This window comes from Cervus elaphus, chromosome 9, assembly GCF_910594005.1.
Source record: "Cervus elaphus chromosome 9, mCerEla1.1, whole genome shotgun sequence".
NCBI classification, from domain to species: Eukaryota; Metazoa; Chordata; class Mammalia; order Artiodactyla; family Cervidae; genus Cervus; species Cervus elaphus.
The window spans coordinates 23,745,518-23,761,765 of NC_057823.1; the positions used below are offsets into that span (position 1 = coordinate 23,745,518).

The window sequence follows — 16,248 nt, forward strand, 5'->3', positions numbered from 1 at the left end:
GCTGGGTCCAGGGGAAGAGCCAAGTGGCTGGGAGGAAAGGAGAAAGGAGGTGCAGACTTATGCCCTCCCCGCTGTGACTCTGGAGCTGGCAGCTTCCTGCCCTGGGGCTGGAGAGTCTCTCCCACCCCCTCCTGATGGATGGGGACAGCAGAGCACAGAGCCTGATGTCAGGGCTCAAACCCTGGTAGGCCCTGGAGGCCTCTGCCATTAATCGTTCTGGAAGGAGGTGGCCTGAGAGCACCCAGCAGAAACTATGGCCAAGGGCAACCTCCCACACCCCAGGGTCACTCTCTGGGACTTGGTTTCTTTCTTTCTTAAAATATTTATTAAAAAAAAAATTTATTTATTGGGCTGCACCAGGCCTTGGTGGCAGCACGCGGGATCTTCTATCTTCATTGCAGCAAGCGAAATCTTTAGTTGCAGCATATAGGATCTAGTTCCCTGACCAGGGATCGAACCTGGGTCCCCTGCATTGGGAGCACAGAGTCTTAACCACTGGACCAACAGAAAAGTCCCAAGACCTCAGTTGCTTCATTTGAACATGGGAAGAAACTGCCTTCCTGCCCCGCAGGAGACAGAAACAGAAAAGGGGATGAGGGGGGCACTGTGGGGCAACCCCTCCAAGCCTGATTTCAAGAAGTCAGGTGGGAGTGGGCGGGCTGGGCCGTAGGACCCTGCCTCCGGGACTCATCTCCCCTATGGTGCTGCAGCAAAGGCAGGTGAAAGACTGCCTCCTCCTGTGCCTTGGTTTCCTCATCCACAGGGGCCATCTGAGTCCCTGGTTCAAACCAGATACAATGATCCAGGATTTCCTGAATCCTGTCTTATCTTTGGGATGAAGCAGAGGGGTACTCCTTCCTCAGGTGTCCAAGGACAGCAGAAGGGGTCCCATCCAGTTCGTGGCCAGAAACCCAAGGTGGGGCCCCTCGGATGGGTGTGTGTGACCTGAGTGCTGTGTGCTCTGGGGGAAGTCGTGCCCCCACTCTGTGCAGTGTGCACATCCATAAACTGGAGGATTGTGGTCCTCTTTCATGCAGGGAACTGGATGAGCCTCCTACAGCCGTTGTAACAAAACTTAATGGCTTACAACAACCGAGATTCATCATTCAACAGCTCTGGGGCTCAGAAGTCTAAAATGGATTGGCAGTTGGTTCCTTCCGGAGGCTCCTGCCTTTTCCAGCTTCTAGAGGCACTGCATCCCTGGCTCCCGGCCTCTCCCTCCATCCTCAGAGCAGCAACACAGCATCTCCCATCTCTCTCTGCCCTGACCCTCCCCCTCCCTTTTATAAGGACCCCCAAGGAATCCAGTGTCACTCTCATCCTCATCTAATCTGCAACCTTCATTTCCCCCTGTCATGCTACCTAACATATTCACAGGTCCTGGAGATGGACACCTTTGGGGACTGTAACCCTGCCTGGCACCAAAACTGAGGCGTTTTTCTCAGAAATGCCAAGTCATGGAAAATTTGGGAGCACCTGGCATCGGGAACCCTGCTCTGGGTAATGCCAGGGATGCAGGGAGTTTGGCCTCAGCTCCTGCAGTGCTCCAAAAATACTCTTCAAATGAAAGAACAGCTTTAGGATCTGCAGAGGGCCTGACCCCGAGCTGGGGTAGCCAGACGGGGCCACTGTGGGGGTGACACACACATTTGAGGGTGAGCTGAAGCAGGCATTCCCCATTTCTAGGCTGAAGGGGAGGACTGTCCACTTGGGCTTGACGGTGTGCTGGGGATGTTGGGGTGCTGAGCAGATGTTAGCAGGCAACTGCTCTCCTTCATCACAAAGCCCCCCACCCACTCCAAGGGCGGCCATCTTGAGGGGGTCCCAGACACTAGTTCCCCCCAACCCTGCCTGTCTTGGGTGGAGAAGTCCCCAGGGATGTCACTGCTTGTTCCAGCCTGGCCCCTTTGCGGCCTTCCCCTATCCCACCCCAGGGTGAGGCAAGTGAGGCACTGACCCTGAGCATAAAATTTCAGGGGGTGCCCAGATCTCAGTCATCAAGCTCAATAGTCTAGGGATCTCCCTGGTGGTTCAGTGGTTAAGAATCTACCTTGCAATGCAGGGGATGCAGGTTCCATCCCTGGTCAGGGAACTAAGATCCCACATGCCACAGGGCAGCTAAGCCTGAACGCCAAAACTACTGAACATGGACATCACAGCTAGAGAGTCCATGAGCCAAAAAGAAAAGACCCGACATTAAGCAATGAAGATCCGTGTGCTGCAACTAAGACCTGATGCAGCCAAATAAAATTCAAAAATAAAAAGAATTTTTAAAAAAGATCACTAATCAACAAATGGAATCAATTCATGCCCCAAGTCCACAATGAACAGAATACCAACCTTTTAAATAAAGATCCACTCTGCCTTGGCATGACCCTGCCTCACTCCCCATACCCTAATGCTGCCCCTCATTCCAACAAAACTTTATTTACAAGAACAGCCACCAGCCCAAGGGCCACCGTTTGCAATAAGATTTTTTTAATATTATATTACAATGTTATTTAAGACATCACTCTGCCAACAAAAGTGCCTATAGTCGAAGGTATGGTTTTTCTAGTAGTCATGTATGGATGTGAGAGCTGGACCATAAAGAATGCTGAACACCGATGCCTTTGAATTGTGGTGCTGGAAAAGACTGTTGATGGTCCCTTGGACAACAAGGAGATCAAACCAGGCAATCCTAAAGGAAATCAACCCTGAATATTCATTGGGACTGATGCTGAAGCCAAAGCTCCAATACTTTGGCTACCTGATGGGAAGAGCAGACTCATCGGAAAAGGCCCTGATGCTGGGAAAGATTGAAGGCAGGAGGAGAAGGGAGCGATAGAGGACGAGATGTTTGGATAGCATCACCAACTCAATGGACATGAATCTGAGCAACATCAGGGAGATAGTGAAGGACAGGGAAGCCGCGCGTGCTGCAGTCCATGGGGTTGCAGAGAGTCAGACCCGACTTAGTGAGGAACAGCAACAACAAAATGTTATTTATCTTGATTACTGGGGTATTTTGTTTTGTTGGCATCACCTTAAATTCTGTGCCTGAAGTGAGTGCCTTGCTTGCTGAACCCTAATTAATCCTGGATTGGAGCTGTGGCCTGGCTGGGTGACTACCCCTCCCCCTGCCCCAGGGTCTTATGAAGGGAAGAATAAGAACTGGTAATCAGCAGGGGTTTGGGCAGTGAGGAGGCCATTTCCTCAGTACCTCTGGTCCAGTCTGGTCTGCCTGAAACAGTCTAGGATTTGTGGAATCCTTGTCGGGCATAATTCACAGACCCTTCCGCAAGCTCACAGTCCTCCCACTGCATGATTCTGAAATCCACCCAAATCACAGGCTGCCCCATGGATTAAAGACAAAGAACATCCATTCTGTGAATTACAGAAGCTGAGTGCTGGTAAAGAAAAAATATTGAATCAAGTTATGGACCCTCACACTGGAAATGCTGAGGGTCAGCAGGTCAGTGTGGCCCAAAATGTGGGGGACTCCATGAGATGGATTTGTCTCCTTCCACACACCCAGGGGTCACCCAGTAATGCCCTGTAGACCTCTCAGCCCACCTTGGACCTGCTGTGTGACCCTGCGTGGACTCCAGCCCTCTAAGGGAAATGAGATGGTGCAGGAGGAGAAGCTCAGCATGGAAGATGCTCAGACTACAAAACAAAAATGTCTTTGCATCTTCTCAACCACAGTGACTTCTTGGTTCTTCCTCTACAGAGGGGAAGAGGCTAGGTTTCAGAGAGATGCCACTCACGCCTCCGAGCCGGTAGGGTAAGCCTCAGGCCCCCAGACAGTTTAGACAGCATGTACTTAAGTTAGAATTTCACACTGTCTGGCTTTCCCTGGATGTTCACCATTTCTTGATTTTCCATGTATGGCAATTCTATTATTAAATGCCTTTTTCTAAATCAATGCATTAAGGTGGTGGGGGGGAAGGGAAGTGAGTTGATTAAATTAAAAAAACAAATCCAGCTAGTGTGGCTGGAGACAGCAAACAGGAGCCATTTTTCTGTATTTGCTGGAACACAGGAGTGGTGACTGGCCCAAAGTCACACTGCAAGTCACAGAACTGGGGCTCAAACAGAGCAGTACCTGCCAAGGGTCCTGGGATGGGTGAGGAGTGGGGGCATGCATTCTGGGGGCTTCTCAGATGATCCTGCAGAAGGGGAAGTGGCTTCGGAGGAAGTGAAAACCACCGAGGAAAGGTCACCTGGCTGAATTTCTCCTTGAACCTTCACTTCTGAGGTTCCCTGCCTCCCCAAAGGTGGGGGAGTCTTAAAAGCCTCGATTCCCCCCAACCTCTCAGGGCTCGGTCCTCTCGGCTGCCCACCTCCTGTAACCTTCAGGAACTCGGCCCGTCTTCCCGTCTCCTCCCATCAGATTTCAGCCCTGGAGCCCAGCAGCCTTCATGGGGAAGTACTGCAGAAAGGCCCCCTCCCGTCTGGGCCTGTGGTCTAACAGTTGCCCTGGCGTTTCCGGTTCACTGCAGGGACCGGTCAGACAGTCCGAGAGGCCAGGAGCTGCAGCTATTGGGAGTTGGTCCTCAAGGGCCCTCCTGCCCCAGGTCACGCCAGTCCTAAAGGTAGGGCGCTCCTGGAGGGGGGATAAGGCGGGGGCTGGGCGGAAGCAGCTGCTTTTCAAGGCTGGGGTGACCTAGAATCTAGGTGGGGCAGAGCTAGGGGTCAGGCTGCTGTTGGTGACTGCACAGCTTGAGGGGGCTGAGCTCTGCAGACAAGGCCTAAGTACGGGTCCCTGGGTATTGTCACCGGCCCCCAGATGCTACCCCTGCCCCCTAGATGTCTTGCCCTCCCAGCTGGACATTTTGTCTCTATCACAAGAGTACAAGGTCCTTCCTGCTGCCCTGAAAGGTTGATGGGCGACATTCACCCAGAGAGGTCAAGCAACCCTCCCAAGGGCCTCACAGCAGGGGGGCCCCTCACACATATGCCATCCACTCTGACCCCCCAGCAGCATGAGCAACCTGGAGCCACCCACCAAGATGCCTGGGGCCAACACCCCCACCTGTTCAGCACAGCACACGTACAGCAACCTTGGTGAGAGCCTGGGAGGGGCCCTCGGTGGGCGGTGGGACAGGTGGCCGGTAAGGCAGCCAGAACAGGAAGGCTGGGTCTTTCATTACCATCTAAGGAATCATTTAACTCGATTATAGCAGCTTTTTAAAAATATTTATTTATTTGGTTGTGCTGGGTTGTAGTTGCAATATCTGGCTAGTTCTGGGCCCCCTGCATTGGGAGCACAGAGTCTTAACCACTGAACCACCAGGGAAGTCCCGTATAGCAGCTTTTTAACTATTTTAATAAAACTCTTTGTTTAAAAAAAAAAAAAAAGCTGGATCGCCAGTTTCTAAAAATGAGGAAACTGGAGCTCAGAGAGGCTCAGTCACCTGGCCAGAACCAGACAGGAAAGTGGGGGCCGGATGTTTCTCTGCCACTGACTTGTCACTCCTCTGAAGCTTTGTTTCCTTATTTGCAAATTGGAGATGGCATCCTTAACTCACAGGGCACAAAGTAGTTGAGCTTTGGTATTTTCTTTTTTTGGCGTTGCAGTGCGGTTTTGCGGGATCTCAGTTCCCTGACCAGGGATTGAACCCCGGCCCCAGCAGTAAGAGCGCTGGACCACCTAGGAACTCCCTGTTTTTTTCCAGTCAAAAAAATTTGTTTTGGCTACCCCCACCCCACTTCCGTGGCATGTGGGATCTTATTTCCCTGCTCAGGGATGGAACCAGCGCCCCCTGCAGGGGCAACACGGAGTCTTAACCACTGCACCACTAGAGAAGTCACTATTTTTTCCATTTTAGAGATGAAGGAATTATGGTCGAGGGTAGAGTCCTGTGCACCCACTCCCCATGTACTCACGCCCTTCCCCCACTGCTTCCCCCGCCCAGGTGAGGTCCGCATCCACCTGCTGCCCTCCAAGGCCTGCCGCCCACGGACATCTGAGCCCCCCGTGACTGACCCGCAGCCCCTGCCCCCACCCCTGCCCAAGAAGACCCTCACCAGGACCCAGTCGCTGCCTACCCACAAAGCCTCCAGCCCCAGCCTCACTCGAGCAGGGCCGCCTCGGAAGCCCCTTGTGGGGTCCCGCAGTGTGGATGAGAGCCAGGCAGACGACGACAGGGCGGGGCCAGCCCAGCCGCCTGCAGAGCTGCCCTTCAGCTCGCTGGACACCGAACTGGGCCTCTCCCTCCACGACCTGCACCACCCGGAGGCCGTGCACGCCGCTCTGGAGGCCCGCCAGCTGGAGGGTCTCCGCGTCGTGCACGCCCGGCTGCACACCCGGCTCCTGGGGGGCCACCCAGGCCCCTGCCGGCCAGACCACCGCTTCCGCCTCCTGGACAGCTCGCCCTGTGTGGAGAGCGGGGACTACCTCTACTACCGCTTGGTACGCGTGCATGAGGAGGCGTGGCATCTCCTGGCTGCCAAGGTGAGCCCCGCCCCCCGGAGGTTTCCCCAGTTTCCCCAGTTTCCCCTCCAAGGCATAACCCAGGGCCTTCCTTCTCTGGCCTAATTGCTTATTTTGCAGCTAACACCGTCAGTCCTAGGAATCACGTTTCTAAGGTGTGGGGCCACTTACATTCGAGTCACCTGGAAGTCTTGTTAAAATCTCCACAGGCCTTTCAGGGGCTCAGGAATCCGCTTTTTTTTTTTTTTTTTTTTTCCTGCCACGGGGCATGTGGGATCTTAGTTCCCCGACCAGGGATTGAACCCGCACCTTCTGTAGTAGAAGCTAGGAGTCTTAACCACTGGACCTCTTGGGAAGTCTTCAGGAGTCTGCCTTTGAACTCACTTCCCAGTAAATTCTAACGCTAGAAACCCACTGCCAGCTGATAGATACCACTTTCCATCATCAACATCTTCAACAAAATGTACTGAGCACTGTTCCTTCATGTCCTGTGCTGTTCTGAGGAGATTTCAGCACTTTCATTCAGCTAATCCTCATGCAAGCATCACCATATTTTATTATGGTGCTTCTGTTTTATGCACCACCAAGGGAAAAAAAATTCCTGTCAAATAAATGTGACCACCAAGAGTCAGACATGTCACCATTTTGGAGGAACCTCATCCATTTGACAGATTGTGCTATTATGAACCCATTTTTCAGATGGGAGTGTGGAGGAAGTAAGTTGTTGCTAGCTATGAGTTCTTTAGTTGACAGCTTGATCCTCGTTCCATCTCAGAGGCCCCTGGGGAGTTGTTGTGTTGGTTGTTTTGGGGGTTTTTTTGGCCATGCCACATGGCGTGGGGGATCTTAGTTCCCCAACCAGGAATTGAACCTGAACCTCCTGCACTGGAAGCTTGGAGTCCTAACCACTAGACCACCAGAGAAGTCCCAAGGGACTTTATTTTTAAAATACACACTCCCAGTGCCCCACCTCAGCACCTGTGCTTTTTAACCCCTACCCCAAAGTGATTCAAATGTAATCTCCAGAGTTGATGTTCTACTTTCTAGAAGGAGCTTTGCTGACCAGTACTGCAGCTGCTGGCCATGGGTGACTTCTGAGCACTTGAAATGGGGCTGGTCCTGACTGAGGTGTGCTTTGAGTGCCAAATATACACCAGGTCTCAAAGATTTAATATCAATAACAATCATGTAAAACATCTCACTAATATTTTTTTCATTGATGACCTGTTGAATGATAATATTCTGGATATATTGGATTAAGTAAAATAGATTATGAAAGTTATTTTCAAGCTCATACAACTCAATTAAAAAAAAAAAAAAGCTAATGAAAAACTAGGCAGAAGACCTGAAGAGACATTTTTCCAAAGAAGACATACAGATGGTCAACAAGTACATGAAAAGATGATCAACATCACTAATCAGAGAAATGTAAAGCAAAACCATAAGGAGGTATCACCTCACACCTGTCAGAATGACCATCATCAAAAAGACCACAGACAACAAATGTTGGCAAGGATGTGGAGAGAAGAGAATCCTGTACACCGTTGATGGGAATGTAAAATGATGTGGCCACTGTGGAAAACAGTTTAGAAGTTCCTCAGAAAACTAAAAATAGAACTGCATATAATCCAACAACTCTAATTCTGAGTATATATCTAGAAAAAAACAGAAACACTCATTAGAAAACATCTATGTGCCCCCAGTGTTCACAGCAACATTATTTACAATAGCCAAGACATGGAAGCAACCTCAGTGTCCATCAACAGAAGATGTGGAATATATATACAATGGACTACTACTAATCTGCCATTAAAAAAAATGTAATTTTGCCACTTGCAACATAGATGAACCTGGAGGGCATTATCAGTTCAGTTCAGTCACTCAGTTGTGTCTGTTTGTGACACCATCCATGGAATGCCTCATGCCAGACATCCCTGTCCATCACCAACTCCTGGAGCTTGCTCACACTCATGTCTATTGAGTCGGTGATGCCATCCAACTATCTCATCCTCTGTCGTCCCCTTCTCCTCCTGCCTTTAATCTTTCCTAGCATCAGGGTCTTTTTCATGAGTCAGTTCTTCGAAACAGGCAGCCAAGGTATTAGAGCTTCAGCTTCAGCATCAGTCCTTTCATTGAATATTCAGGACTGATTTCCTTTAGGATCAACTGGTTTGATCTCCTTGCTGTCCAAGGGACTCTCAAGAGTCTTCTCCAACACCACAGGAGGGTATTATACTTAGTGAAATAAAAGACAAATCCTGTATGTTTTCAATTACATGCAAATCTAAAAAATTAAACTAGTGAATATTAAAAAGAAGAGAAAGAAGAAAGAAAGTTACTTTCACCTGTTTCTTTTCACTTTTTAAAATGTGGCTACTGGAAATTTTGAACTACACTGTGGCCTGAGCTGTATTTCTACTGAACAGCCCAGCTCCAGCACCTTTGCTGTCACCTTCCTCCTTACCAAGTGGCAAGCACAAGTGATGGATACCCTTTGGCAGGCTGGAAACGTTAGCCGTTAAACACCTCCTCCCTGGTGTACTGTTAGTGTTAGTCACTCAGTCGTGTCTGACTCTTTGAAAACCCATGGACTATAGCCCACCAGGCTCCTCTGTCCATGGGATTCTCCAGACAAGAATTCTCCCACTGAAGTGGGTAGCCATTCCATTCTCCAGGGAATCTTCCCTGACCCAGGTATCAAACCTGGGTCTCCCGTGTTGAAGGCAGATTCTTTACCATCTGAGCCGCCAGGGAAGACTCATAGCATCATCCTCCCAGGTGTAGTTTTCCTTAAATCATGTTGGCGAACAATATCTGAATTAACAAGAACCTTGCTTCTGGAGTGATTAGCGATAGTGGGGCAAGTTGCGGTGGGTGGGAAGGTTTCAGAACAGGTAGAGCCTCTGGGTAAGCTATGCTGGTTTTCAGGGTGGAGGGGCTATGTGGCCAGGCTCTGAAGGCCCCCTCTGTCCCACAGGTGCCCAAGCCAGGAGCTGAGGAGCCCCACCCCTGGGGCCTGGAGCTACAGTTCTCTCTGCGCCCGCATTTCAACCTCCAGGGGCTGTGCGGCCTGCTGCCCGAGGGTGCACTGCCTGAGGCGCCCTGGAGCGGCAGTGTGGCCCTAGTGGCCGAGGTGCCAGAGCTCACTGTGGCCCAGTGGCTTGTGGAGGCAGGCGCTCGGCCACCCGAGGAGTTCACGAAGACCGTGGCCCTGCTGCTGCTGCAGCTGAGCGCTGCCCTGGAGTGCCTGGAGGCACTGGGTGCGGCCCTGGCCGAGCTGCGGCCCGAGAACCTCCTGCTGGTGGCGCCTCGGGGCTGCACGGCCACCGGGCCCCCGCGCCTGCTTCTTGCGGACTTCAGACGCATTCACCCACGGCCTCCCGGCACCCCTGGCATCCACGCACGGCAGCTGGGCCGCCTGCTCCGAGAGCTGCTTGGCCCGGGAGTGCCCTTGGCCACACCCGTGGCCACAGGCCTGGAGCGTCTGGCGGCCCAGCTGACCCGCGTGCGGCCCTCAGCGGCCCGGACACGCGGCGCACTGCAGGCGCTGCTCTGGGGGCCTGGACCCGAGCTGCGCAGCCACGGAGCCCCACTGGGGTCCTGGCTGCAGGTGCGCCGAACCATGCTGGTCCTGCACCTGGCCGAGCGGGCCGTGGGTGGGGAGGTGCCCGGTCTGGAGGACTGGCTCTGCTGTGAATACCTGATGGAGGCCACAGCGGCCTCAGTGGACCTCGCTCTCAGTCTGCTGTGGGACTGACCTTGCCTGTGAGTGACGCACCTGTTCCAGGGCCTCTCCAAGTGGCAGGCCCCCCTCAACCTCCCAGGGCTGGAACTGGTGGCTGGTGAATCCATCATAGGGTGGACGCCCTCTTTCAGAAGGGACCAACAGGCCAGCAAAGAATGCAGTTGGGAAATTAGGCCCAATCCCCCCCCGCATTACCCCCCAGAATGCAGTTGCCCCCTTCCAGGGCTGGGGCCTAATGGCCAGTGCCTGTAGAGGCTTTCAGAGGAGCCCACCCCTCTTCCACGCGTGGAGTCACTGCCAGTTCATGCCTCTCCCAGTGGCTGGAACCCCTCCCACTGCCTTTCAGTAGAAGCCAGGTGCCCTCGTGGTACTATGGTCTGATGGTCAGTGTATCCATGGCAATGTGGACACTCCTCCCAAAGGATCTGGAGCCTGCCCTTGCACTGAGGATGGTGGTGTGAACTGTCAACAGCTTGTCAAGAACTGCTGGAGGCTTCCATGGGGAGAGAGGTCTCTGGAACCTGAGATAGCCAGCCTACCCCAGCAGGGTCTGAGCTCACCTGCCCACATGCTCTCCTGGTTCCCATGCCCACCCCCTCTACTCCCTCCATCCACTGTGGCCTCCTTGCTCCCCCTCTGTGACACTAAATTCTGTCTAGCCACCAAGTCTTTGCACTGGCTGTTTCCTCTACCGGACTTGCTGAATCTCACCTCTTGCAAGCAAATAAAGTTGACCCTCCTGGGCCCTCTCCAGTTCCTGGCCATGCTTCCCACCAAAGCACTTGTCACCACCTGCAAGTTATTTATTCATCTCTTTGTCACCTGTTCACCTCACCCATCAGGTTGAGTTCTGAGGCCCTGCCCATACTTAACACACGCTAAGTGTTTAACAGCATAGAATGATAGAATAAACAAAGTTGTTTACAGACTCATCAGGGACCTGAGGGAGAGAATGAGGAAGTCTCAGTGTGTACTTCTGAAAAGTAGATACAGGAGCCCTGAGGGGTCCCAATGCCCTTGTGTGGGGTCTCCAGTCATGCCCCTTCACCAGCCATGGTGATGCTAGGGGGAACTTTCTAATCCCCAGGTGTAACATGGTCCCTCCCCTGCTCAGACCTCTCCCATGGCTCCCTAGTACCTTCAAAACACAAGGGGTTTGTCTAAAGACTCCACATGCTGTCCGGCCAACCTCTCCTGGCACATCACCCCTCTGTGTAGGTGCTTTCTGGCCTCCAGACCTTACCCACTGTTCCTTCTGCTGATATACCTCCCCACTATGCTCTGCTTCAGACTCCTGTACATCCTCCAGCACCCCAACCCCAAAGCCCTTTCTCTGCCTGTGCCGTGCCCACACAGACTGAAGTGTGTCCAGCCCTCTCCCCAGACCTTTGAAAGCCAACTCCATCATCAATCAACCAAATATCCCACCCAACCCCCAGATAGACTTGAATCCCTCTGAATTCATTTCTCCTAAGATACCTGCTTTGCAACCTATTTGTCAATCTGCAGGGCACAACCCCAGATGCAGCCAGCAGGTGGCGCTGCGGGGCTGCCGCCTTTGGCCTTCAGCCACCCCCTTACCTCCACCCTTCCCTGGTGGCTCAGATGGTAAAAGAATCTGCCCACAATGTGGGAGACCTGGGTTCGACCCCTGGGTGGAGATCCCTTGGAGAAGTGCATGGCAACCCACTCCAGTATCCTTGCCTGGAGAATCCCTATGGCCAGAGGAGTCTAGCAGAGGGTCTCCCATGGGGTCAGAGTTGTACCCCATGACAACTGGGCAACTAGGCACAGCACCCCGACCCAGTGCAGGGTCTTTGCCTTCTGACTGCCTCAGACCCCACCTCTGCTCTGGTCAGAACACCCACCAGCAGAGCTCCCTCCCCAGCAAGACCCTTAAGAGGGCTGAGGATGCCCACAGCCAAACACCCACCCCTTCCTTCCCCTTCACCCCTGGGAAAGCACCACTCAGGCCCTGCCCTGCTCCACTTAAGGCCCAGTAAACAGCTTCAGCCTGGAACCAGGCCACTCCAGCCTGCCTCCGTCACCCCAGGGAAGGGCTCCAGGGAAAGGGGAGTGGCAGGCAGGGTGGGGCGGGCTACCAGCTGCCCAGGGGTGGCAGGAAGATGAGGTATGGAGGTAGCCAGGTTGAGCTGGCTGTGGCCAAAGGTGACACCAGGGCCTTACTGCCTCACAACTCTTGCTTGCAAGCACAGCTCCCTCAGCCCCTGGCAAGCCCAAGGCCCCTATTTCCTTGGCCCCAGAGCCCATCAACACCATAGAGCCAACACAGGTCTTAAGAGGGATAATCACTTTTATTTGGATTTCTGAGAGCAATAGAAGGGTAGATTAATACCTATCTTTCCAAGTTAAGAGACCTAAGACTGTTCCAAAAAGACTTTCAAATAAGAAACTCCTCAAAGTACAAGGATAATCTGAATCATCTTAAACCAGCAATAAAAAAGTAAAATATAAACTTTTATTTAGAATTAAAGCAAATACTTCAGTATCACAAACACAATATTAAACTTCAAGAAATACACGGCTAATTTGGAGTGAGCGTTTATTTGCACAATTACAACATGCGGACAAACCAGCAGGTGAGCAGGCTGACGCTGGTCAGCGCAGTTGATCACACCACCCGCAGCAGGCACGGCGCGAAGCACACAGACGGGACTGCAACGGAGGCCCGAGCGGCCCCAGGGCCGCGCACTACTCCTCCTCACCCGAGGACTCTCTCTCAAACGTGTAGGCCATGAAGCAAGCGTCGGGTCTCTTGGGGACAAGGGGATGCCCCGGTCTCACAATCTCAAAGCCCAAAAAGCTGAAGGTACGGAGCAAGGCGGCTGCAGAAGAGACACGGAAGAGATACGATTCGATTAAGTCAGAACTCCTGTCCACAATCAGAGCCCAGGGTCTGGAGACCAAGGCCTAAGTCTTGGACTCCATGGGCTCCACCTCCTTGCCTGGCCTCCCCCTCCTCTCACCCCTGGAGAATCTGAAGACAGTCAACCTACCTCGATCATCGCGGTTCTTGTGGAAGCAAATGAAGACGTGGTCAACATGGAGCTGCTCTTCAGCAAACTCAAGAAGAACTGCGAAGCTGAAGTTCCAGCATCAGGAGCTGCCCACCCGCACCACTACCGGGGCCTCAGCCTGATTCTTCCACTTCCATCTGAACCCCAATCTCTCCCAGGTCTAATCCAGGGTCACCTAAAGCACTACGGACACTGGTGCCAGATCACTCAAAGGGGCATTCCTAGACACTGGGGGTGCCCCGGCCCCACCTACTTGAGGCCAGCAGTAACACCCCCTCCCCTCATCCCTTCGGTGGTAACTGCTGGTCCACTGCTTAAAAGGGGAACCCCCATTCCAGAACATTAACAACCCATCTGTCTCCTGACTCAGGCTTCCCTCCTCCTCGCACACACGCCGGCCCTCACCTGTCCTTGCTCCCCTCGGGCAGAGCGCCGCCCGGGATCTCGATGTAGAGGCAGCTGTTGCTCAGCACCGCTCTCCAGTTAATATGTTTGGCCTCTGTGAGCCTGGACTGGACATTAAAAATCCTCGTCTTGTTATTAGACGTTAGTTCCTCTGTTACATTCAGCCGATTATCCTGCGGAGAAAAAAAATCACATTCAACCATAAACACCAACCTTCACAGGTTGGGGATCTTTCCCTTGGCTACCCCGACAACCCAGAAAAGTACCAAAACGGCCTTTCACACACCCCACCACCCAGTGCTGACGCTGGCTACAGAGGCCTCTGAGCAGCATCAGCTCTGCCCAAGACCACAGAGCGCCCGAGGCTAAGGTGCTATAATGAGCGGCCAACAACTACTAGAGATTAAGGCAAAGCCGGGGCAGTGGTTTGCACCTTTGTTCCTTCTATCTTGGGCTCAGAGCACTGGGTATAAACCAGGAAAAGAGCTCCCAGCACATGACAAGTGCACAAATGATTGCCGTCTGCTGAGAGGCAGGCACTGTGGGTCTGACCGCATTCCCCCCAGCTCAGGTACCCAGGAGTCCAGAGGGAGGGGAATACTTACAGAGTAAAATAAATTAGCTGAAAGATTGTGATCCCTCTGACTATTCCCTCGCCCACCTGGGATCTTCAGGGGTGGGTGAGGGACATCAGGAGCACCACCGAGGCCCTGGACCCAGGTTACTACAGCAGTTGATGGAGACCCTGGAACTGGAGGAGACAGCAGGTGAGCAGCACTGGGAGGAGACCCCCGCGGCCTTTGCCAACAGGGCCTGGCGTCCCAATACGGCCAAACTGAAGGTCAAGGCCTTCCAGAGCCCAAGTCCACCAGGGACCCTGCCTCCCTTTTCCAAGGGCGACGTACACACCAAGCGCAAAAATCAACATCCGGCGGCGGGGCAGCTAAACAATCACAGAAACAAGTGGCCATTCAAACCAGACGCCACGGGTGATACGCTGGTTAAAGACCCACCCGTCCCCGGGGGCGGGGGTAGGGGTGCTTTCCCCCTTTAACCATCTCACGACTGGCATGAACTGCCGCCCCACCCAATTCTGCGTCAAGTTCTACTTCCCCTTTCTAAGCCCAGCGCTCCAGCTTCCCCTTTCCCACTGTGCGGTCTGTAGCCGACCTGAAGCTCCAGCAAGCTTTTCTTAGTGATCTGACCTGTCCGTCCGCAGCAGCTGTCCCTGCGGCGGTCCCTTCACTCGCCGGGAGACGTGGGGCCCGATCAGTGCCCCCGCAGGTGCTGCGGGGCCCGGCCCGCGGAGACGCCCTCCCGTGCGCTCCCCGCGGCCTCCGGTTGCGTCATCTCGGCAGAGGGCCCTCGGCCCCGGGGGAGATTTTCACAATCGCGCAGCCGGCAATGCCAGCAGCCATTTGCTGAGCAGTGTAAACAAGCCCCAAAGTCGCCTCCATTTTCCTCGGCTCCCATTCGGGGTCCCTTTCATCAAAGAGCTCGCGCTCCGCGCCGAGCGCAGCTCCCCTGGACCCCCGTCCCTGGCCACGACCATCCCTGGCACAGCAGTCCTCTGGGGGAAGGGCAATCCGGCATTCACCCAGATAAGGGCCCCGGGCGCCGTCTACGTGGCACTGTCCTACTCCGCGCGTCCTCTGGGCTATAAAGGGATCGCCAGGGCGGCCGCCGTCCCGTGGGAAAGGCCACTCCGCTGGGCTCGTCTGCCCGTAAAGTCCAGATTCCCCGGACCCGTGTGCCCGACCTCGCCCCTCAAGCCTAGCCGCCCCCCAAACCCGACCCCCGCGCCTCTAAAACGTGCCGTGAACTCTGGTGCCCCCCAAACCCGACCAGGGACCCTAGAAGCTTCCCCCAATCCAAACGGAAACCGCCGTGCTCCCCTCCACACACCCCTCAATTCGACCAGGTACCCTGGAAGCCCCTCAATCCAATCAGAGGCCCCTCTGCCCGCTTCGGTCCCGCCCCGCCCCCACCCCGCCCCCGGTACGATTGTGGCCTCGACAAAGGGGCGGACCTCGCGCTCCCCGGACTTCCTTGGCGCCCCAAGGCCGGCCCCCTGCGGGCCTGCGCGGCGCCGCTTCTGGAAGCTTCGGGCGGGGGCGGGGCGCTTACCTCTCGCTGCTGCGGCCTCCGCGGCTGTGCAGGCTAAGGAGCGGCATGGTGCGGGTGGCGTGGACGGTGGCGCTGGGTTTATCCCCTTCCTTCTCTCTGGCGAAGCAGTGGCTGTTGAGGATCCGCTGCAGGGAGGATTTCACCATCCGGCCGCTGGGGTCCGAAACCAGCAAAACCTCCGCTGCGCTTCTCCGCGCCGCCGCCGCTGCTCGCCGTTCGCAAAATGGCGCCGCCGTCGCCGCCCACCTTTATAGACAACGCTCTCAGGCCACGCCCCCACGCCCCGGGAACGCGGCCGCACGAGGGTGCGGAGCCTCCGGGAAACCCAGGCACGCCCGCCCCTCTCGGCTTCTGATTGGCAAGCGGCGAGGGACCCGAGTTGGGACAGCGCCTTGGATTGGAAGAATGCTTCAGGTCCCGCCCCGTCCCGTTGCCAAGCTCTGCGAACGCGCGGAGGGGGCGGGGCCGCCTTGGCGTCGGGAACGCGCGGCGCGCGCGCTTCGCCCCGCCCCCCA

The 16,248-nt window shown here is 54.4% G+C and overlaps 2 protein-coding genes across 3 annotated transcripts; one reads left to right on the forward strand and one right to left on the reverse strand.

Annotated features, from left to right (window-relative positions):
* The first annotated feature begins 4,211 nt into the window (after nucleotides 1-4,211).
* PEAK3 (PEAK family member 3) lies at nucleotides 4,212-12,443 on the forward strand. Of its 2 annotated transcripts, none has more exons than XM_043912091.1 (4): nucleotides 4,212-4,577; nucleotides 4,964-5,049; nucleotides 5,901-6,439; nucleotides 9,396-12,443. In XM_043912091.1, exons 2-4 carry the CDS (start codon nucleotides 4,968-4,970, stop codon nucleotides 10,173-10,175), a joined length of 1,401 nt encoding a protein of 466 aa, XP_043768026.1. In that variant the 5' UTR covers nucleotides 4,212-4,577; nucleotides 4,964-4,967; the 3' UTR covers nucleotides 10,176-12,443. The 2 variants fall into 2 exon arrangements, with proteins under 2 accessions (XP_043768026.1, XP_043768027.1); XM_043912092.1 differs by having other exon boundaries at nucleotides 4,967-5,049.
* A 16-nt stretch (nucleotides 12,444-12,459) lies between these two features.
* OAZ1 (ornithine decarboxylase antizyme 1) lies at nucleotides 12,460-15,969 on the reverse strand. Its single transcript, XM_043912093.1, is given in 6 exon segments — nucleotides 12,460-13,009; nucleotides 13,181-13,266; nucleotides 13,607-13,779; nucleotides 14,212-14,298; nucleotides 14,300-14,357; nucleotides 15,734-15,969. Coding segments are annotated over 6 exon segments (684 nt in total). The 5' UTR covers nucleotides 15,880-15,969; the 3' UTR covers nucleotides 12,460-12,875.
* Between the last annotated feature and the right edge of the window lie 279 nt (nucleotides 15,970-16,248).